At 40.7% G+C, this 24,040-nt stretch overlaps 1 protein-coding gene across 8 annotated transcripts in view; it reads right to left on the bottom strand.

Moving 5' to 3' along the window:
* Positions 1–24,040, bottom strand: part of COL19A1 (collagen type XIX alpha 1 chain) — a 186,063-nt gene that overhangs the window by 36,067 nt on the left and 125,956 nt on the right. For 7 of the 8 annotated variants that reach the window (XM_083607147.1, XM_083607148.1, XM_083607143.1 and 4 more), the window contains 14 exons: positions 16,822–16,875; positions 12,002–12,046; positions 11,587–11,622; positions 10,802–10,855; positions 8,842–8,895; positions 8,035–8,124; positions 7,036–7,080; positions 6,867–6,944; positions 3,937–3,972; positions 3,793–3,846; positions 3,643–3,696; positions 2,783–2,824; positions 2,200–2,253; positions 510–563 (listed from right to left, as the gene is read on the bottom strand). In XM_083607147.1, the coding sequence (XP_083463273.1) occupies positions 510–563; positions 2,200–2,253; positions 2,783–2,824; positions 3,643–3,696; positions 3,793–3,846; positions 3,937–3,972; positions 6,867–6,944; positions 7,036–7,080; positions 8,035–8,124; positions 8,842–8,895; positions 10,802–10,855; positions 11,587–11,622; positions 12,002–12,046; positions 16,822–16,875 (750 nt within the window). The remainder of the gene's footprint in view (positions 1–509; positions 564–2,199; positions 2,254–2,782; positions 2,825–3,642; positions 3,697–3,792; positions 3,847–3,936; positions 3,973–6,866; positions 6,945–7,035; positions 7,081–8,034; positions 8,125–8,841; positions 8,896–10,801; positions 10,856–11,586; positions 11,623–12,001; positions 12,047–16,821; positions 16,876–24,040) is intronic. The other variant, XM_083607142.1, reaches the window with a different exon arrangement.

Genomic DNA, 24,040 nt, shown 5'->3' with positions numbered 1-24,040 from the left:
TCAATGAGCAGCACAGAAACGCGTATTTTAGCAACACCACCTACGCTCAAATGACAGAGGCAAAAGATGAGGATATTTAATGAAACCTACAAGCCCTATGCTCTGACTCCAACCAAATTAAATGAAATCACACCCCTGCCTAACCTTCGCAAAACAGTAGCAGGTAGTGGGCACCACAGAACACATAGGGGCCTCTTCTGGTCCCCACCCTCTTGCCCTGGCAATTTCTGCAGTGCTCACCATAGACATTGTACACAGTAGGCTAACAGTGCAAACCCTGAATAACCGTGATTCATAGCTTCACAGAGGGATCCATACTGACGTCAACTGTGCATTGGTGGTGGTCATTGCTGGGGCAAGTGTTGCCATCCAGGGGGAGGTGCTAACCAGGCGCATTCTCAGAAGCCCCTTCAATGGATTGGTGCCCATGGGTATTGGACACCTTAGCAGGGCTCTTCACATCTGAGTAATGGAAACACAATTACGATTGCAACAGAAGGAGTTTTTACCTCATCACCTTTTTCTCCAGGCAGCCCAGGAAATCCACGTTCACCTTTGTTTCCCTAGAAACAAAGAGCTGGATGTCATTGCAGGGTCTGGTTATAAAAACAACCTTATCCAACAAACCCCCCTCAAGGCATTTGGAAAAAAAGGAACAAGGCTGAGATGATATTGCATGCCCTGGGTCCTGGTATCAGCATGACTTGAGTTCACTGAGAAATTTAGCTGTAGATGTAAGGCTGATATACAGTCTGACCTAGAAGTAAGTCTCATTGAACTCAGTAAGACTTACTTTTGAGTACACTTCCATAAGACTGTGCTGTTAGTACCGAAAGACAGAGTAACAAGAAGTCAAAATATTTACATGGATGAATGAAGCAGATGAGCTTGTAAAATTATTTACATAGATACGATAGTTTCATACATTGTTATTCCTGCATCCAGTGCTTCTTTTCTAGAAAAAGGTGCTGCTGGTACCATGAAGTTTTTACAGTAGTGTCGCACTTTTTAACCAAAAAAAAGAGAGGTGCTGGTACTCACTGTAACAACTTCATGGTAAGTGCCGCACTTTCATACAACAAGAAGTGCCGGTATTGCGTACCCTTGAGTACCCCCTGGAAAAAAATTGCATGCATCTCTAATAATACCCAATAAAACAACAATTATGGAATATCCATTCAGACAGAATGAAAAGGTCCAACTTCACATAGTTATGGAGTCAAACTCTGGAGCCTGGATATATGCGAATGAGACTATAATTAGCACGAGTATGTATGCTACTGGGACATGGGTGGCACTGTGGTCTAAACCACTGAGCCTAGGGCTTGCCGATCATAAGGTCGGCGGTTGGAATCCCCGCAACAGGGTGAGCTCCCGTTGCTCGGTCCAGTTCCTGCCAACCTAGCAGTTTGAAAACACATCAAAGTGCAAGTAAATAGGTACCGCTCCAGCGGGAAGGTAAACGGCATTTCTGTGCACTGCTCTGGTTTTGCCAGAAACGGCTTAGTCATGCTGGCCGCATGACCCAGAAAAACTGTCTGCAGACAAACATCGGCTCCCTCGGCCAGTAAAGCGAGATGAGCGCCGCAACCCCAGGGTCGTTCACGACTGGACTTAACTGTCAGGGGTCCTTTACCTTTTTTATGTATGCTACTGCAATATTAGAGTTCTTTAGTGCTGCTGAGGCATTGCTTTTCTGTAATCACCCGAAAGCAGAATTCAACTAGTGTTTCCACATGCCACTTAACAAAGTGCTATGCTATATCATCTGGCAAAGCTCTTTCCAATGGCCAATATCCTTCTATAAGACTTATTCTACAAACATAAGTAAGTCCTGTTCAATACAAGTCAGCTGCAACTGTATAATTGATGGAAGCTTCCTCCTTTTGGCTTGAATCCCTTAGACACTTCCAGTTCAATGGGACACGGTGTTAGTGAATTGTCTTATCAATGCTCCTTAGCCAGGCAGCTCCAGTTTTGTGTGTGCAGAGGGCACTTTAATTACCGTTTGGCAAACAAATACAGCCAAACAACTGCTCATTATTATTATTTAAAAAAACAACAACAGCAACCTGCAATTGCAATATTGCAAAATAGAGCACATGGAAATAAAACGTAAAAAACATTACAAATAAGCAACCATGCTCAACATCTTCATTAACCAGAAAGCTACACAGAGTTCTTGCTTCAGGAACTCACCTTAGGCCCTTCTCTACCTGGGATTCCTGGGGGACCTCTTGGACCAGGATCACCCTAATGAAGACGAAAATGGTGGGCAATATTTTCAGAAAAGTAGTAATGCATCTTGTCACAAAGGCAGCCATAACTTTTAAGTCCATGGCCACCCCTGCCAGGTAAGACTGCCATTCTCCTTTCCCCCTCTCAACCTAACATACCTCACATGGTTGTTGTGGGGATTAAATGAGGAGAGGGATTATCATGTATATACCACCTTGAGGAAAAGGTGAGATATAAATGCAATAAAAATATATATGCTGGATTTCAACATGGAAAACAGTTTGCCTTGTCAGCACTGTGACCTCCTTCAGTTTAAGAATGAATACTGGTGGTCCGTGATCATGTGCTAATTCCAGATATGCCAAGAGTGTGCATTAAGGGTTTCTCATTTCTGACATCAGGTGGTAAACCAAAAGAGCAGAGCAGAAACATAAAAATTAGGCTCTATAGGTAAGAGTAGATTAGCATCGATACTGCAAAACTGATTGCCTCTGTGGTTTTGCCAACTATCGACAGAGAGCAGGGAACCAGAAAACGCAATTACCTTCAATAAAGCACCCATATCTCCAAGAAGAGGAAGAGCAACCTGAAAACAAACAAACAGATCAGGGAGGGAATAGAGCACCCTTGCAAAACATGACTATATGCATTGTCCATATTTAATAATAAAGGAGGGTGATGCAGCTCTCCAAAGAAATAGAATGACATAGGAAATACTGGCAGGAAATACTACAAAAAGAAAAAGAAAGTCTAAGGTGCAAATAAATTAAATAAATTGCAACTGTAGATTCAAAATTCCCAAGTGCAATATTCAAAGCTCAAAATACAGCCAACAGCAGATCTAGCCTAGAATTGAATTGCATCAGGAAAGCGTAAAACTCATTGTTGACTTTCCCTTCACCATCAGAGGCATTGTAGTTCCATATGTAGTACAATCAAGAGTCCTGCAAAAGAGACAGCTAGGAAGGTCATTATAAGGGCCATCTGAACTTGTGTTCCTGTTAAGATAATTTAGACCTTTCAAATGCAAATACAGTAACTGTTTTTAACAGGCAACAACAGTACAAGTGTTCATCAGGCTCAGGTTTGGGCAACCTTTCGTCTTCCAGACATTGTTGAACTACAACTCCCACACTTCTGCACTATATTCTTTTTGAACTATATGTTCCATTACCCCTGGCCTTGCTTGCTGGGGCTGACTGGAGTTGCAATTCAGCAACATCTGGAGGGCCAAAGGTTCCCCACATCTAATCAAACAAAATCCTAAGTGACTGAAACTGTGAATCTATTTATAATTAATTCAACACATAAGCCTAAACTTTCATATGCTTGCAGCTCTTTAGGTAAATTTGCAATATTCACCCTCAAGTGCATTTGTATTAGAGCCTTGGTTTATATACATACTGGGTCACCTGGAGGCCCTGGGAGTCCTGGCTTTCCATCACGTCCTGGAATACCCTATGGACAGATATATTAAAAGTACTGTATTTTACATTCTTGGCTTTGATAAGGGATACAAATTGCCATTGCAGCATTTGCAAAGTTAGTACTTACATCGATCCCTGGTGTTCCTGGAGTACCTGGTAATCCAGGAGGTCCTCTTGAGCCCTGAGGTGGAAACAAGTTGGGTCATCAAGAAATAGCTGGACGATAAAGGCATAAATAGCATTCACCTCAATTTCCCATTTTGTATTTTACCTGGAAGCCCGGTGCCCCAGGAGGCCCCTTAAGACCCTAGAGAGAGAGAGAGAATGAAAGAGAAATACAAGTCACAGGTACAGAATCGCAGTGTGATACATGAGTACATTTGATTACAGTTCTCAGGCACTGTCAAAGAGAGAGCTGGTAGTAAATCACAGATCAAAGTTAGAGGTAACTCTTTTTTAGCAAAAACACGATCTTCAAAGGCTTGGCTGAGTGTCAGGCCTAATGAGCACAGCAGCCCATCCCCAGTAAATCTTACCCTATAAAATCAGTTCCCAAGACTGAAAGTCCCCACCTCCCAACAGCTGTTTAAGTCCCCTCATCCCTAGGGCTTTCTCTAACCAAAAGGAGACTGCGCCTGCATGAAGCCTGCTGTTGTTCTGTATATTTCAGCCCTCTAGGGTAGCCCTCTTTTCATTCTCATGAGGTATAAATTTCAAATGGAAATATACAGTCATTATGAACACCTCTGCTTGCTGATCCAGTGAGAGGAGGGTTACCTGGGGTGTGATTTAACAATCCTTTAGATCAGGCATAGGCAAACTCGGCCCTCCAGATGTTTTGAGACTACAATTCCCATCATCCCTGACCACTGATCCTGTTAGCTAGGGATCATGGGAGTTGTCCCAAAACATCTGGAGGGCCGAGTTTGCCTATGCCTGGTTTAGATAATATCCAGCACATTTCCCCCCAAAACTTAAGCAATTTGCCAAGTATGAGAGTGACCCATATATTTGGCTGGCTATACTGGATGGCCATTCAGTAAAATTAATCCACAAATACCTACACAGTTATATTGCTACAAAGTTTATTGTTGCTATGAGATCCATAAGACAACTGTATTTTATTTTACAAAACTGAAATCAGCACAATCTTTTAAAGAAATGCAGATGTTGGAAGTTTTTGAACAAATTTTTTTAAGCCTACTTATATTTTAAATAAAATGCTTACGCTCGCTTCAAACCCAGAATGTGAATTTACAGTAATTTATTTCAATTTATTCCATGAGTTATGCCCTCTGCTTCTAATTCGAACAGAAGAAATTTTTATTAATCTGGCTTCATCAAACAGAAAATGCAATGCATCCCTGTAATTAAGAGCACAGTTCAGGACCGTGGTTATTATAACATGCATCCTTCTTTATTGACAAATATGGTGACATTTGACTAGCAAGATGATACAGCATGGGAAACACAATACTTGCTGGCCTTTTGTAAAATCAAATGCTCTGGAGTTAACATTTTGACCATCTTCCCTGTTTACGACATTAAAGGCCAGGGGCAATGTTGAAACACGAGGGCCAGTGTGTGGGGGAGACTGAAATGATATATCAATGATCCTCAGGAAAAATTGTCCCCTGTGAAGTGCGTAGGAAGATTAACATTCCCCAGCTATCATGTATTGGTCACGAGACTCTGCATGTCACAGTTGTATTCCTCTCATGGTAGGATATGTATTGCAAAAATTGATCATTTGTTTTGATTTGTGTTTTTAAATTGTTCTACCATGAAACCTTAAGGCATGTAACCAGATTAAAACAAAAAACAAAACAAAACCAACAAACTATAAAATGATGAATGATTTTTTTACTAAAAGCATAAAAATATTGGAAGGCTTTATATGCTAAAACCAAACCTCCAAATGGTATGTTAACCCTAGCCACTGAAAGCCAGATAAAAAGATCACACAATGCTTCAGCAGGTGGAATGAGATCCAGTTGTTTCATCATTCAGTCAGTTGTATAGACTACAGTGAGCTAATGGAGGAGGGGTAAACTTCTAGGTTCATATTTTTATATATATATACAGTGGTACCTCGGGTTAAGTACTTAATTCGTTCCGGAGGTCCGTTCTTAACCTGAAACTGTTCTTAACCTGAAGCACCACTTTAGCTAATGGGGCCTCTGCTGCCGCTGGAGCACGATTTCTGTTCTGATCCTGAAGCAAAGTTCTTAACCCGAGGTACTATTTCTGGGTTAGCAGCAATGAATAATTTTTTGAAAACATTAAACACCTTAAAATAATAAAACAGGGTTCAAATGCCTACTCAGCCATGAAGCTCACTGGATAACCTTGGGCCAGTCACTGACTCTCTGTCTAACCCTAACCCTACCTCACAGGGTTGTTGTGAGGATAAAACGAAGAGAGGAGAACTATGTATACCACATTGCACTCCTTGGAGAAAAAGGTGCTATACAACTATAAGTAAATGAGTAAACAAACAAACAAATGGCTGACAAATAACAATATGTTCCAAATGTACCTTAATCTCTAACATAAAGTAGGCCACTGTGCTTCTAGGTACAGTTACACTCTGAAGAAAGCCTGGGACCATGCTACCAGCCCTGTGATGTAGCAATGTGTAACTCCTTTCTTTCCATTCCTTTCCAATTCCATTCCCATTCCCAAAACCAAGATTAGGAAGGCATTTATGTAGCTGCTTGTTTAAGATATCCCAGAACGTATAAAACTAAACAAAACACTACATACCCTGCAGTGTGACCCTGGAAATACTATGAGGGGATGTATTAAATGGCATTGTCCCATTTGTGTGAGGGTTTCAAGTTCCAACATGGAACTCCCACCCCCACCCGGCTCGCCTCTTCCCCCCAAATCTCCAACCCTTCAGAGGAGATTGCGAGGAGGTGGGAGCACAGAGGAGAGGACAGGGAAGGGAATTTCTGTTGTACAAATGGAACCCTCTCACAAATGAGCTGATTTTGTTGGATGCAAACCCTGCAACAACTTCATCCCTTCGGAAAATGCCCAATTTCTGTACAGTGGAAAGGAAATGGTGCATCAAAAATCACATATTAAATGGAGGATCACTACCAAGGTTGTATCATCTCAGTAATTGTGACTTACATAGGGCATTATTAGCCTTGCATGAACATCACAAAAAGCTGGCGGAGGGGATGTACTTACAGGAGGACCTTGGGTTCCATTTCCTGCTGGACCCATCTCTCCAGGAGGCCCTTGTACTCCAGGCAGACCTCTTTCACCCTGGTGAAGGAGCAAACCATTGTTTATGAACCTTTAAAAGAACTCAGTACTCAGGAAATGCAAAAACACGAATTCTAACAGTTTCCCCTACCTTAGGCCCCCGTGGACCAAGTGCTCCAGGAATGCCTGCTGGTCCCTGATTTTTTAAATAAAAGAAAAGAAAATCTACCATGAACAAAAGCATGTGTGTGAAGGAACCATGATATGTTATATAAAGGTAAAGGTAAAGGGACCCCTGACCATTAGGTCTAGTCGTGGCCGACTCTGGGGTTGTGGCGCTCATCTCGCTTTATTGGCTGACATGGCTGGTCATGTGGCCAGCATGAATAAGCCGATTCTTGCGAACCAGAGCAGCGCACGGAAACGGCGTTTACCTTCCCGCCGGAGCGGTACCTATTTATCTACTTGCACTTTGACGTGCTTTCAAACTGCTAGGTTGGCATGAGGGTATGTTGTATACTTTGCTGTAAAATGGCTGTTTTCTGTTTTGGAGGTGATTCTAACCAGTAAAAAAAACCACACACACAGTACGGTCAAAAGCCTGGAAATCTGACCCAAGATGTTAAGTGTAGAAAGAAAAAAATGACAATTTCTGTGTGCAACTAAATGGGTACCTCTGGCAGCATTAAAGTCAACTAACCAAGAGAGGGAATGGGTGGAGGTCGTGTTGCTTAGCAACCAGGCAGAGCGGCAGGATGTTAGCAGATGCTGAGGTAGCATGTGCTCTGTAGTTCTGAGGGAGTTTTCCTCCATATGTTTGGTTGAATGCCTCCTTGCTAGGTACAGGCCCTTTCTGTTTATTTCTCCTCAGATTATACACCATTTTTGTTTAGTTTCCTAAACAAAATCCTTATAACAGGATTCATCTTCTCTCTGGACTCCGTCTGCATTGTTTAAGTGACTTTACTAACATTTGGGATCTTTCTGCTCCACAGTCACAGTTTTGCCACTCTGCTTGTGGCGTGTTCACTCTGAATTAACATATGAGTTTATATCTGAAGTGCCCATATGTGAAAGGCCCTGCCTTGGGACAGGAGTTGGTTTTGAGGATCTCACGGTCCCTTCTGCCACGTAACTCTATGATACCTACTGGTTTTCCTAGAAGGCTTGATCCTGGAGGTCCTGTGTCACCTTTAGAACCTGGCGGCCCTGGGGGGCCTATGATTCCACCAGAGTCCCCCTATGTAATATAGATGAAAACAATGGTAAAGTCAGAGAAAGTAATTAGAAATGTCTCATTAATATGTTTTGTCTTAGAGGTTTGAATTATGACTAGTAACATCTTCGTTTCTTGAACTGCTGTCAGGACTCATGTTACTAATACAATTAACTGCTTCAAAAATGGCACCCTCCTAGCTATATTGACAGTAGCCTTAGCTTTCTCATCTAATGCAGCACCTAAGTAGGTGGATCTTGCATCTTCATGATACTGACCTCTTTTGGCAGGCTTTTGGAGGAGGGATGGATAATTGTCAGTTTGTTAAAGTCATTTTTTTTTGAGAATTGACGAATACTGTACTGCTTTTTTAATTTCTCCTGTGTGCTGCAGATATTGAATCATTTCATTATATTTATTATTTTTCTATTGTATTGTTTCCTATTTTAATGACATACACTGCTCTGGGGCAGACTGGTAAAGGATCTCACAAGTAAACAATGGGATATGTTTCTGCTTTTTTGCATCTGTTCAATAGATATACAGATATGAGTCTGCAGTAACAGGAAAATTGGCCTCAACTGTGAATCCCTATTCTGTTCAGTAACGAGAAGGCAGCAATAATTTATACTGGATGATGTTGCTCATAACTAAGTCTGGACAGCTACACCCAAAAGGTTATTCCTAGGAGTCTTTCACCTAATTTGAGAATTATTATTATTCTGTATCACCAAAACATACCTTTTCTCCTTTAATCCCTGGTCTTCCAGGTACTCCATGTTCTCCCGTTAAGCCCTAGTTAATTAAAAAGAAAGACCAGGGTGGTGAGTTTTTATGTCACTTGGCCAGTTAAAAGAGGGTTACTTTTAAGTAGATAGTGGGATTCGCCAAGGTTTTCCTCCTGTATAGTAGCCACATTAAAATGTTTGCTAAAAATTCATTTACTGTCCATATAGCATAGCCTTATTTGAAGGTGTTCAAAACTAGCAAAGAACACACCCATTTAAAATCCTGTAACTCAAAGAGTGAAAAGTTCTTCCTTTTTGGAGTGGGTGGGTCTAGTTCCTCATGGTTCAGGTGTACAGTTAAAGGACTAGTTATATGCTCTCCAGTAGTAGTCAGTGGGTTGGCATTACTTACCTAGCTCCCCATGTGGAGGTCATTGCCAGTAACCGAGAGGGGTGAGGCAGTGGGGAGTTGGCATGGTTCAGTGGCATAGCCAATCAGATGCTCCCACTGTTGCACCCACATTGTACCAGCATCCCTGTCACCTCCTTCCTCTCCGTCTTGGTTACCAGTAGCAGCATCCACATTGGGAAGCCAAGTAAGCAATGCTGCCCTATGGTGCTCGGCCCCACTGACCACTACTGATACTTTGGGGTTCCTTAAAAATCCTGTGATATTATTTACTTGGGCTCAGTTTCTTCTATCTGTCTTCTCTCAAAGCACAAAAAATCCCAGTCGGTTTTATACACTCAAAGGATGTAATCAAAAAAAGTGTGACATTATTAAAATGCTACAAAAATAATAAAAAATCCTGCCCAGTTTTGCCTAAACTACATTGCATTAGACATTCCAGCTGTGAGTTTCATTATCTGTTCTTGCTCTCTTTCGGTTTCCTTAAGTGTTAGGGGAGGGGGAAAATGAAATAAACTAGAATCCATCTAAACAAATGGGGCATTTTAAATAGAGCTCTACACCATTAGCTTTAAAATTCGCTATAGAGGAGACAGCTCTAGAATGAATTTTTATGAATAAAAGCATAGAATTGCAAAGCCTTTTGGCTGTATAAATTAATTTTATTCAAGGAGGAAGTGCATCTCTCTCTCTTTTATGTGCCTGAGGTATATTTCATAGCAAATGAGAGAGAGACCATAAAAAAAAAATTATTGCAATCATGCCAAATATTACATGTGAATTCACAGGAAAAAAATGAATTCATTCTATTTAAAAAAAACTTGAAAATGAGCATTTATTTATTTTTTACTTTTCTTTGGGAAGTGAAACTTTCAGACTTTTATAGCACTTAAGAAGTGAAACTTTCAGACTTTTATAGCACTTTCAAATGATTGACATTTACATATGAATAGAAATGTTGAAGCTGCTGTTCTTTATTATTTACTCTGTTCTGCTCTTCAAACATGAGAAAAACACCTGTACATTTCAGTTTGAATTGACTTTATTGTTTCCAATGAAGAGCTGTTTTTACTGGGGGTTTTAAAAAAATGTATTTGGGATTTATTTGTGGTCTTTTATTTGTTAGCTGCTCTATGCATTTTGCAAACTGAAGGGTGTCATATACATTCAGACATAAATAAAGTAAAATAATATGATTTCTTTATCAGTTTCAGGGAGCAGTAGCAGCATATCAAAATTTGGTTGGTAAAAGACAACTGAGAGGGGTCATTGGATCGGAACACAGTTGCTGTGATTATTTAACATTCAAGTTAACTGTTTATTTGGCACTACAGGACAAAGAAATAACACAGGATCTGGACAGCATTCAACTATTTTAAGGTGTCAGCAGAACTTGTGAGAAAAACCCATAATACTGCGCATATTTTTGGCATTTTGTGCAAGTACATAGCTCAGAAGACTGTTTTTAAAAAATTAACGGTATTAAATAAAGGATTAGAAATCAGAAGAAGGGCAACACAGAGCTTCAACGTGGTATTTTGTATACTAAATATAACCTATGTACCTGTGGTCCTGGAATTCCAATGGGTCCAGAAGGGCCAGGTTCCCCTGATGCACCCTACAAAAAATGTTTTTGAGAATGGCATGTTAAACTTCTAACTATAGATGAATGAAAAATGTTCTTGCTATCGCAGACAACAGCAAGTCCTTGGTGAGAGGACCTGAGTCCTACCCTCCAAACATTCCCGCCCCCCATCTCCACCCTGGAAATCTCATTCTCTGGAGGTGTGTAGAGACTAACTAAACCAAATCCTCTTCCCTTGCTGGGAAGTACAGCAGCAAAGGTGCAGAACCCTCTTCCCTGCCACTGCCTGAACACTCCACACCTCGAATCTGGCGGGAGGGGGGGGGCTCCTCCTTCTCTGACAGAACCTGGCATCCCTGCCTATCCCGGCTGGTGCCATGCAGCCCATGACAGCTCAAGCTGATGGGAGATGTAGTTCAGCAGCATCTAGAGAGCCAAAAGTCCCTACCCCTTGCTACCTGTAAATCAGGCTTCCCCAAACTGGTGCCCTCCAGATGTTTTAGACAATTCCTGTTATCCCTGACCACTAACCATGCTGGTTGGGACCTATAGTTTGACAACACCTTGAAAGTACCAGTTGTGGAAGGTTCCTGAAAATGATTCACGTTGACATGTAGACAACAGAGCAGCAGCAATATGAGATCTGTGATATTTTTACATTCATACTTTATTATTTAGACTTCTGCAAATACACCGACTGTATGAAGCAAACCAAGAATAAATACTAGAAAGAAACCACAGTGACATGTTTTGGCTGTACTTACTGGATCGCCCTTTTCTCCTTTCTCCGAAGGCTCTCCCTATGACAGAGTATAAGCCATTTTAATATTTACATGGACTATATTACATGAAACGCCCGAATGTGTAACCCACAACAATCGGCACAGGAACATAAGAGCTAACCGTCAAGGCACGTACAAGTATTGAGCTGGCTTCAGGAAAAGTAATAGAGTACAGAACAAAATATTGTAACCTAATGCATCAGGGAAAACATTCAGAGGACACATTTCTATCTATGCACAAACTACACATGCAGATTATAGGGTATACTTGGACAGTATGGCAACATTTAGTTATGCCTGGGCTGTTAGTGAGTGCAAGCCATGCTTACTTCTCAGCCAACGCATGCAGACAAACAAACCATGACACCCCTAAATCCCTGAGTGGCGAATTACATACCTTTTCACCTTTTGCTCCTTTCAAGCCCATTTTTTCTTGATAACTCTTGCAATAAAAAGAAAACAATATTGTTAAGGGAGGGGGATTAGGTCAGATGTGGGGGAAGGGCAGTTGCCAAAGGGGTGAGCAGGTAGGTGAGTGAAGCCCCTAGTAATACACACCCAGACATGCAGACACCTTCATGGTCATGGGGAGGAGGGGAAATAATATAAAAATATTAAATAAATTAGAAACATATGCAGTAAAAGTGAACCAGAAACCACACACTTTCTGTCGGTCTAAAGAGGAAAGTATCCCAGCTCTTTCAGAAAGTATATACATCTTGAACTTAGCGTAATAGCTCATTCAGTAGAACATGAGACTCTTAATGTCAGGGTTGTGTGTTCGAGACACTGGGCAAAAATTCCTGCATTGCAGGGGGTTGGATGAGATGACCCTCATGGTCCCTTCCAACTCTATGATTCTGTGATTCAGAAATTGCAGAGTTTCCATCGGTCTATAGAGGAGAGCTTTGCAGCTCTTCCAGAAAGTAAACACTACAGCCTCAGACTTTGACCAACATCTAGGCCAAGGAAATTCTTAGGTCAGCCAATGAGAACATGCCCTTGCTTTTGGAACTTGGTCCATAGTCTGTGCAGTTAAAAATGCTTTCAGTTTATCTTAACAGGTATGATGACACCAGTTGTGTATCCTTGGAAAAAGCTTCTTCAGATATGTGCCCAGATTCTATTAAAACCAACCCTGGGCAACCTGCTCCAAGTCCCCTATTTGAGCTGTAGGGAGACTGGATAGATCTTCCTTGTGGCAGTCCTGGAGTCCTGCTTCAGTCATTAGAGTAGAAATAGTGGAGACCGAATGAGTGGCTCTTGTTTCCTCTTTCCCTGCTTTTATGAAAATAGCTTTAAGTCTAACCTTGATAGTTGGATCGTTCCTCACATGAGCGTTTGGATGTATCGCCTCTGAGCTTTGGTTCTTCGGTTCATTTTAAAATTAACAGACTAGGAATCCTTAAGCAAAATCACTGTCTCTTAATGATACCAAGCGTTTCCAAGCTCTTCATTGTAACCTCAACACGCAGCATTGCATATAAGTGTACTTTTCAGAACAGTATGTGCATTTTATTTGCTCATTAAAAGCACAATTGGGAGGGAAAATACATCAGAATGACAAAACAGGGAAATGGAACAAAACAACGTTTTCAGAATGTATATAAATTTTAAATATTGGAAATTTATTCTAATGGAAATGTTCCAGTTCAAGAACTCCATATAAATCACGCAAATGACTTTGCATACACAAAAGAAACTGTTAAATGTGAATCTATTCAAAGTAACAATGGGCTCTCTAATGGTAAAGATGTGAGCTTCAAATGATAAAACAGCTGGTTATAGGCAAAAATTCCTGCAGGAGAGCTAAAGGGAGAAAGTCAAGGGCTAATTCACACAGCATGCCAAGTTGACTATGTGAATTGGCAATAACAGAGGTACACAGTTTGTTCACTGCAGCCAGAGTCTACCTGCACAAGTCCATCCAGAGTATTCAAGACTGGGAAGTGGATAGGGGTGAATGCCACATAAACAATGCTAGCCCTTAAGACTTACTACCTGAAGTGGGGTGAGTTCAACCCTGCTTTCTCTGCAGGGACCAGCGGCACAATTACATTTTCCACAAGGACCTCAATTCATGCAGCTAATCCAACCATGTCTCTGTCTGTCATGCATATGATATCAGGTGGGTGAGGTTTTGGTAAAACAGGCTTGCAGGCCAAATTCGGACCCATGCTGGGCCAAATTTGGCGCAGGACTGCAGGTTCCCTAACCTTGCCATAAACCTTTAGCATCTGCTCCTTTCTCGGAGGGTTTATAAAGACACTTTTGTGGTAAGCAAATGTCAATAAAGCCCAATTTAAAGTATGTCAATAAAGCCCAATTTAAAGTGAAACATTAAAATCCTAATCAAAGCTTTGACTTCCATTTATTCAAATGAACTTCTGAGCATGCTCTGTTGAAGCAACCTGGAAGTTTCAAAATGTGGGGGAGGGTGGAAGGGGGAAGAAAGAATCTGAGAAGTATGAGTTGGTTCCTTCCTGCTAAACTAGCAAGGAGGGTAGGATTGGAAAGGTGCTTTGGAAGAATAGAGAATAGAAAGCTGGATTCCAAACCACCTAGCAGGAATGTCAGGTCATGTTAACATCAGCATTCAGAGATGGCAAGTCTCGAGCCGAGGCCTATGAATGCAGCTTTATTTTAGACTGCCTAACAAATCAGGAATCTGTGCCTCTATTCAATGTGAGACAGCTTACTTAACTCAGGGAGCACCTACACATACAGTTCTACACAATAAATCTCAGGATTGCACATACTTTTGTATGGGAGGTATGAAAATTTTGAACGCAGTACCACAGAAGTATTTTGGGTGCATCGGCCAGGGTTTGATGAGTATTATCTTTCCTGACTGTCTGATTTTTACGATGGTGGTTGTCAGGAGAGAGAATGGAACAAAGCATCTGCAGATACCTAGTTATGATGTAGGTGGGAACCTTTAGAGTTCCCTTTCTGTGACTAGGAATACATTCAGCTTTGGAATACAGGAATACGTTTAGCAAATTCTAGTGGAGAACAGGAGCCCATTGAGCCATGCGCCTATGTAAGAATGAATCTTAGCCTAGTAATTACAAGTTTATTGTTGGATCTTGGAAAACTTGCTAAAATCAAAGGAACAGATCTGGCAACTAATCATGTACACTTATAAAAATCTGAACATCGTTTGAATATTGCATGAATCCCTTTACCATATAGAGATTTAAATACATTACACATACACCTCTTTATCTTGGCTTTTGATACTTGAGATGTACCGTACATTTTTAGGACCCATCCTATTTCTGTGTTTGTAAGTTGTTTTAAATTGGGACCTTAGGGGGAAGGGTGAGTAAATAATAGTAATAGTAATATGCATTGTACATATAGGAATTAATTTATTCTTAGGCTCAATGATGGGAAATTTATTGGCCACATAACATAATTTCAAGAGAATGGTGATGTTTATGTCAAACATATGAAGACCAATCACTCATTTTAATAGTTCCTTAACATCCAGAAAGGACAATTTGTTCTCCTAAATACTGCTAATGTGATATACTGCTCTGAAAATTCATCACCAGGCTTGCAGGATCAGCCCTGCTGTGAGTTGAATCTCTGGTTCCAGAGAGTCTAAGTATCTAAATCTGAGGTTTAGATTGGTGAGTCATCTTCCATCATCCCAAATACCAAACTTAGCACTCCTCTTCAAGCAAGTTGCTTGCTTGGAAATAAGTCATTAAATGCTTTGCCCTGGGCAGCAGAAATGAGGAGTTTGCTGATGTACTGTAAGAGGATTTAAAAGATGATTAATTTCTTGAAGCCAAAACAGCTGGCCCATGTTTGGCCAGAAGATATTAATTGGGAAACATGAGATGACTTAAGAATTTGTAGAGCCTCATGGTAGTGAGAAACATGAATCTTGCAGACAGATGTATATCAAACCCTGAGGACCTCCACTGTGGTTCATGTCACCTGCCACAAAATTAATCTTAAATAATGTGAAATTAGATGGCTACTAAAACTGATGCCAAGTACACCAAGAAAGATTACAAGAAACAAACTATGGGGGGGGGGTATCTCAATGTAATTAGCTGCTCCATACCAGAGAATGGATTAGGAGACATATGCAGAAAGCAGCATTTCAAATTACTCAAACCCAGTGGGGTTCTAGACAGTAAAAGCTACAGCACAATAAATATGTATACTGAAGGCTGCAATCTCATGTGAACTTTCTTAGGAGTTAAGTCCCATTGATCTGTATGGGCCTGCTTCTGAGTAGGCAAGCTTAGAATTTAGGGAAATGCATTTTGTAGTGGCACTGAATTTACTGGATCCAATAGTTTGAAGAGAAGAAGAGTAGAAGAGTTTGGATTTGATATCCTGCTTTATCACTACCCAAAGGAGTCTCAAAGTGGCTAACATTCTCCTTTCCCTTCCCCCCCCCCACAACAAACACTCTGTGAGGTGAGTGAGGCTGAGAGACTTCAGAGAAGTGTGACTAGCCCAAGGTCACCCAGCAGCTGCATGTGGAGGAGCGGGGAAGCGAACCTGGTTCACCAGATTACGAGACTACCGCTCTTAACCACTACACCACACTGGCTCTATATATAAAGGCTATATATAAAATGCAGGGCTGTCATCTCGTGCAAGTGATAACCCAGATCCAATTTTCCCATGTGCACATTGGTGCAAGAGTGTCCACAGAGGAGTGTTTTAGATTTTCTACCTCTTGATTCTTCAACTAATGTTTACCATACACACTACAGGGCAGTCTTTGATGGGATGTGTCTACATGGTATGAACATGCCCCCTCCCGTCAATTACTAAGTACCCAACCTCTCTTACTTTTTTCCAATTTCGAAAGGTGTAAAACAAAATCCCCAGGAACTCTGCAGGAATGTTACCAACATGTTTCACAATGGGCAAAAATGAAGGGCTGTGCATTTGGGGTCAGCTGGCGGGATGGGAAAATACACGAAAAATTAATCTGTAACCATGAAAGAGATTCTTGCAGAAGATACCCCTTGACCTGTAACTAGAAAGGTTGAGAATGTCCATCTGTATGCTTGCTTTCCCCTCCCTTCCAGATGATGGCTTTCTAAACAACCCATTATGTAACCCAGACATTTAGCAAATATTTAAAATCTTGGGGGAAAGTTGTCAAATGATACATGAAATTAGAAGTTGTGCAAGCACATATATCTTCCATAACGTCCCATGTAAAATAACTGCCCATACCTGGTAAAATGGCCCTTTAAAGGAATCTTGAAGTGCTAACGCACCTGGAGGACCCTAGAAAGAGAAAACAGTTCATGTGTCTGGTGAATATAATATTTCTGGCTCGACAAAATAGTGTACTAGGCATTATTCATTTATTTTAACTGAACTGAAAGTATCTCCACACAACTGGAGATTATATATATCTTATATGAAAAATTGTCACAGGCCAGCATAAAAAATTATGGAATTTTGCCATTTGTCCTTGTGCAGGGGCCATGCTAATCATCTTCTCTGTATCATTCAATTTTAGTATGAGTGCTGCCAAAACAAGCCCAGTACAATATCTATCTATGAAAAAGAAAACCTGTTCTTATCCAAAGCAGATGAAATTTGAAAGACATTTGATTACTGTCTAAGGTCAACAAAAATATAATTAACATTAATCTTAGTCTGAATCACTTTTGTCAGGCTCCATAAACATAAAATGTTCAGGCTTAACAACTTTAAGGTGTATAATGTTACATTAGAAAGGGAGTGGTGGCAAACTTCCAACTTCTATAAGACATATCAAATCCCCAAACCTTCTGCTCCTGGTAACACACATTATTTATTTGGCAGTTAAATGCCTCACACGGTCAGACCAATAGTCCATCTACCCCAATACTGTACTATTTTGACTGGCACTAGCTCTTAAAGCTGGGATTGAACCTTGGACTTTATATATGCAGAGCATGTGCTCTACCACTAAGCTGAGGCCATTCCCCTTAATGTGATAATGCTACAACAGAACCACAGTTCAAGTGAAAGTATGTTGATGATGCAGTATACTGTAATGGTGTCTGTCTCTCTCTGTGTGTGTGTTTACTGCTGTTTTTAGTATTTTAAATGTTATTGCAAATGTTATGGTCTGACTTGGCACCTCAAACTTTTTTTGACAAAAAGACAATGTATAAATGTTTTAAATAAATATACAACTTAGAGCAAACCAGTGTGCAATTTTGAACTATAGTCTGTCTAGAGAAGCTGTCAAGGTTGGAAAGCAGAGCAACAATCCAACTAAAAGGATTGGGAAAACATTCAGTATTAGGTTTATCCTCCCCTCCACCTGCCTTATCACAGAGCAAGACGATTTTCCAGGTTAAGAGGACTGTTAAATTCACGAAAAAGCAGCGGAATTGAAGCTAGTCTCAGCACAGTTCATAAATTTCAGCAGAGGACCACCCCAAGAGAGCTATCCTACTACAGAAGCTTCCACACTTTGAAAAGGTCTAATCAGGGCATGCTGAACAGGATCAATCATAGCTGCGGCCATCGAGACCCAGAATTACAAAATGATAAATATTTATAACTATGCAAATATATAGACTTTTTAAGGACCAAAGAGAAATAAAACAAACAAGCCTTGCAAAGCAATTTTAAAGCAGCTACTATGTAAGAGACAGAGAGAGGGAGGGAGAGAAAGAGAAATACAATTCAGGAAAAAAAAACCAAGGGACACTATCATTTTGTTGTTGTTTATATTGGCCTTAAGCCAGATGATTTTTAAATATCTCCGATATATTATAATGCTCTTGTCAGAGGATGGAATACAATTGGTGTCACTCCACTGAAAGAAGGCATCTGTCAACAGAACAGGGAGGGCGATAATTTTGGGCAATTTAATTTCCTCCTTGCAGCCTTCAAATGCATGCACATATCTTATCTGTTCAAAAGGGTCCTCATTTCACCAACTGATGCTTTCTGTTAGAGGAGCGACATCAATTAGGATTCCACTCAGTGTTTTCAGTTCAGAGTCCTTTGTAAGCACCATATTATTAATGCCCACAGCACTCTTAAAAAGATAAGCAGGTGCATTATAAACAAAGAGAGATTATGATCTTCAGTGTCAAGCACTTGGTCCCTGAACCAAAGGGAATGGGAAGTCAGCCTCGACCAAGAAAGGAAGCCTTACACCAACACTTAGGGGTAAAACCATAGCTAAGTGGTCCTTGCTTTGCATGTAGAAGTTATCTGATTCAATCGCTGGTATCTCTAGTTAAAAAGGATCAGGGAGCAGACGAGGGGAAAGACCTGCCTGGGAGTTTGAAAAGTATGTTACAATTATAATGCTTTACTTTTAGACAACATACTATTTAAGCAATGGGTCTATTTATAAACATTAGCCATATCCACAAGTTCAAAGTCTACCCATGTTCTAGTATCACAACAAGAAAAAGAACCCAAGACTGGTCCATGCTAACGAAACAGGGAATCTATGCAAGCTGCCACCGAATATATTTGTATTATAATTTTTATTACCATTAGCCATACAAAAATTCAGAAGTAATAGAATGAGTAAATAAACAATTTCATAATTTCATAACTAGTTAATTGGGCCTTTAGAGATTAACACTGTGCCCTTTGGAATGGTAAAATACGTTTGTTGACTTTCCTTCACACAAATACTTATTTCATTAGTCTTTCAATAACACAGTGCATAGCTGAGTCAGCATCCCAATCAAAAACTAGTTTTACATCTGCAGTTCTAGCTACTGATTAATTCCAGTGATACCTTTGCTTTATGTATATAAAAAAGGGGGGTGTCAGACACAATAAACTATTGGATTGGAAAGGCAAATGAAGTGGTTATCTTCTTTGAAGAAAATAGCTGATAACCCGAAAGTATATCTTCATTTTAATTACATAACTCTTTCCTAACAATCCATTCTATATGGATTTGAGTAACATAACGTATTAAAATGTTGCTTTAGATTAATAACATGAGGTTACCGGATACGATCAAAATAACCATTCTTGTCCTACCAAGGCAACCCCACAAAAGTATACATTTTAAAAGTAGTGATCAATTTTTTACTTTTTCAGAAATAATTCTACTTTTCACATTTCAAAGAGAAAGCAGGGATCTGTTAGCATATCAGAGAAATGAATCTTTCTTTCCCTTTTAGCCGAAAATTCGAAATAAAAAGGTGGCCTGTTTGAAAGGTTTCTAATATCCAACATTGAAATCCTAAACACATTTGCCCGGGAGTAAGCCCCATTGACTACAGTGGAAGTTACTAGCAAATAAACCCAAATAAGATTAAACTGTGAGTCTTCTAATACCAGTATCATTGCTTTTCACATACACCAAGCTCATAAGCAAGAGAAATTAACATCTAAAGAATGAGAATTGGGATAATTTGAAGAACAGTATGAAGAATACAGCGGTTTTGTTTTGTTTGTTGATGTCAGATGGCTATCCTGAGGATACATTTCCTAAGGGGGACATAGATTGGCTCCCATATAATCAAGCTGTAAAGTGTCTTAACAAAGCTACAAATGAGGTAAATATGATATGTCAAGGGAGCGTGATTTCCATTTTGACGCTGAAGCTTTTTCCAGCAACCTCCATCTGTTCCGTAAGAATGCACTGAATTGGCAAACACCACAAATACTCCACAAGGCAGAAACCCCTATTTGTTCTTCCTTTGGATATTACATTTTAAACATAAGAGAAAAAACCCCAAGTAAGTGGAAGGGGCTAACTTAAAAGGTCATTTAACTGATGAAGGTACAGATATCTCATACAGGTAATGGCTTTTTTCAGAACAAAAGACAATGGAAGATGATGTGTTCATTTAGAACTCTCTATGGAACTTAGAGGCACAAGGCTACATTCAGAAAAAACAGATTAGAAGAAGCAAGTCAGTTAACAATTATTTAGACACTGCTCTTTTCTGTCTAGATTATACAGAAGTGTAGAATTAGTTGTGAAGTAAAGTCAAAGCTGCTGCAGCCTTGGGTGAAGGACAGTTTGTGATTTACGTGCACTTTACAAATTCACTCTTTTTAAATAGTTAACACAAGAGTGGGGAGCACCTTGCACTTCACAGGTCCTCCTCTTCCTCTTTGGCTAAGGCAAAATCACAAACCCAGCCCAACATTTGCAGTCTAGCTATCAAGGATTACCTTAGATCAAACAGCACTTCAATTCTAAAACCTTGTCACGACAAAAGTGTTGCAACCAAAGCAAGACCATCTCCATATTTTTTAAAATAGCTTTAGAGAGGGACAGAGAAAGAGCAAATCACAAGAGTGTGTGTAGAGAGAAGTATTATTAAGAGCATGCAAAGGCATGACCTTTAAAACAAGGGTATAAACAGGAAAATGCATAGCTAGTTGAGGTTTGGAAACACCTGACTTTGCAGTTAAGCCGACAGTAAGACTGTATCACTGGGTGTCTTGTATGTCTAACCTATATGACTATAAAAACTGTTTGTAAACAGAAATCAGGATTCAGCCTCTGATCACTTTCATGATCACTTGCTGTAACCTTTCCCGTTTGAGCAAGAAAAAAACCTTCTCGGGTGTCACTCGTCGTTGGTAGTAAGCAAAGGACTTGGCTGTGCAACGGACATCAAGTGAGATCTCTCCCACAACATAAGGAATGAAGAAATTTGAAGGATTGTACATTCCCTGACTATTAAAACATTATAATGCCTGCTTCTGCTACTTTCCCCAAATTTCATGGTTCACTTCCTGCTTTTTTGCCCTGCAAGATAGTAAATAAACAAACTGATCTTTGGCCTGTCTATCACAAGAGATCAAAATATCTATTCTGGTCTTAAAGGTAGGATTAGAAGAATGTTTGCATAAAATTAACATGCCACCGATCTTTCAGTTCCAGTAGTAAACACCTGTGCAGTGCACGCTCAAAGAAAATGATCTTCCTCCTCAAATACTGATAGCTTCCCAACTCCCATCAGCCTCTACCAGCATGGCCCAATGGTAAGGGATGATAGGAGTTGTAGTCCAGCCACATCTGGATTGCTACAGGTCTCTGGGCTACAAAGCTACACATCTGGAAGGCTGCATCTGGAGGGCTTCAGTCAAGATTGACCGAAAGCTTTGGAGATGCACCTCCAGGTATAGCAGCCTTTCTTGCAAGCATGCTTTCCACTCAGCTTCACAACTGGAAATATCAGTTATCCCTTCCTCCTCCCCTTGGCTGGCAGGCACAAAACTGTGAAGGGAGAGTCACTTCAGCAAGGGTACAATGTGGGTCCTTAAGGGGGGGGGCTTAAGAATAACCTACTTAAGTATATTCCACTCCAAAGCCTAACTACAATAGATGGTCAGATGGGTGAAGCTCATGGATTTGAGCCTTGTCTGAATGTATAGTGGGAAAGAAAAGCTCTGTGCCGTCTTTCCCTGAGAGTAAGACATCCCCCGAAAATAAGACCTACTTCCAGTTTTGCCTCTTGCTGTAATATAAGGCATCTCCCGAAGAGAAGACCTCCCCGATAATAAGGCCTCTCCCGAACATGAGGCCTCCCCGGAATATAAGGTCCCCGAAGCTACCGTAAGGCGTCTGACTCCTCTGGACCGTAACGGCGAGCGCCGCTGCGCAGCTCAGTGATTGGCTGCAGTGCAGCCGGAGCTGTTCAGGCAGTGCGAGGTCTCTTTAAATCAGAGAGCTGCCGCCTGCTGCTCGCTCTGCCCTGACGGAGTCTGGCTGACTCACAATTAGACATATGTGTACCATATTCTTCTTCATGGAAATATAAGACATCCCCTGAAAATAAGACCTAGCACATCTTCGGGAGCAAAAATTAATATAAGACACTGTCTTCTTTTTGAGGAAACAGGGTATGTACATGTATATACTTCTTTATTTCAATCTACTTATTGAAGATGTAAATCTCAACAGCACCCCCTTCAAAAAAGTTTAAACATCACAAGGTTACCTGTCATTCAAAAAGACCTCTGCCTTGAATAATAATTTAGCACATTCTGCTCCTTTGAATATTTTTCAGACTTACCACATACCAATGAAATATTAATTTAAAACTAAGTTTTGATACGTGTATAGAATAGTGGGGTGAAGGGTCCAGACTATGTTAGTTGCACTTTGATCTCTGCTTTCTAGCAGTGGTGGAATTGTTGTATCTATCCATGGGGCCCCAGAACACTATACATTAATCAATGTTATTTATAGGAAACAGGCAGTATTGGTTGCATAATGGTAGAAGAGAATTTTTGACATTTCTTCACAGGACAAGAAAAGGAACATTAAAAGGCAGATAATTTATCTGCCCATCTGGAAAACACTTCTGAGTCATCACTTCCACCCACTCTATGCCTTCTTTGGTAAACAGAGCCACCCACCCCTCAACTCCCTTTCCACCCCTCTAAATGCTTTGCAATGAAACACGGAGATCTTTTAACGCAGCCGCATCAAAGAGAAGCGGCTAAGAGCCACGGAAGCAGAATATTTGTGCTGAAAGGATGAAAGAGTCCACTCTGAACTTTTGCGGCTAAAGTGGGTCTTGAACCCAATTCTCCCCAAGCCCAAGTTTCTAGGCAGCACAACATGCTAATTGCTCCCAACCCCCCCACCCAAAAATCAATGAGAGCTGTGCTGCAAAACTATGCATTTGCCTGCTTGGGAATATAATTAGGACCCACCTTATTTCTGTGACAAATGAAAATAAGCCTGAGATTCTTGCTGAAGAGGCCACACAAGGTATCAGTAACAGCTGGCAGAATCTCAACTGTCATCTGTGGGCAGCTATTCTAGCAGTGGGAGAGCTGAGAAGCAGAGCTCTCTCCACCGGCTCTGTTGTGACAGGCCAGCTCCATCAAGCCTCCTCTCCCTCAGCTGTCATGGGGGTGGGGTAGCCATTTCATCAGGCTATCTCAGTAGCAAAGATAGGAAGCAGGGTTCATTTACATCCACTTTGCTGGAGGCCCAGTTCCATCAGGCACGTCCTGCCTCTGAACTATGCCAGCTGGTCAGTATAAGAACAACTGTCTAGAAATTGGTGCCGGAGTTCTGAGTTTTATTTTCCTCTTCCCTCCTTGTCCCCTTTCCCTTGTGTGCTGTATCCTCCCCCCTCCATTTGTTTGAATGCAAGCCTGCGGGGAGAGGGTGCCTTCTTTTGATTTCATGCATGGGAGCCTTTGGGGATGAAGAGTGGAGCAAAAATGCTCTAAATAAATAAAAAGAAAAGAAAGAAACCTTGCCCTGCCAATGATGAAAAATTAATAAAATAGCTAACAATAGGGCCCAATAAGTAATTCTTCTCTAATACACATGCAAAGAGAAAGAAAAAAGCTCTGCAGTACCCATACCCCCATGAACTGATCTTATAATGCCTCTGATATTCTGTTTACTATAATTAACTGAAACATTCATTCACTTCCAGAAACCCTGGAAGGATGACAATATTTCCAGAAGCATTGGAAATGCGATTTC

The sequence above is a fragment of the Podarcis filfolensis genome (assembly GCF_964270895.1).
Source record: "Podarcis filfolensis genome assembly, chromosome: 3".
Classification (NCBI taxonomy): domain Eukaryota; kingdom Metazoa; phylum Chordata; class Lepidosauria; order Squamata; family Lacertidae; genus Podarcis; species Podarcis filfolensis.
This window is presented reverse-complemented; position numbering and strand designations above follow the sequence as displayed.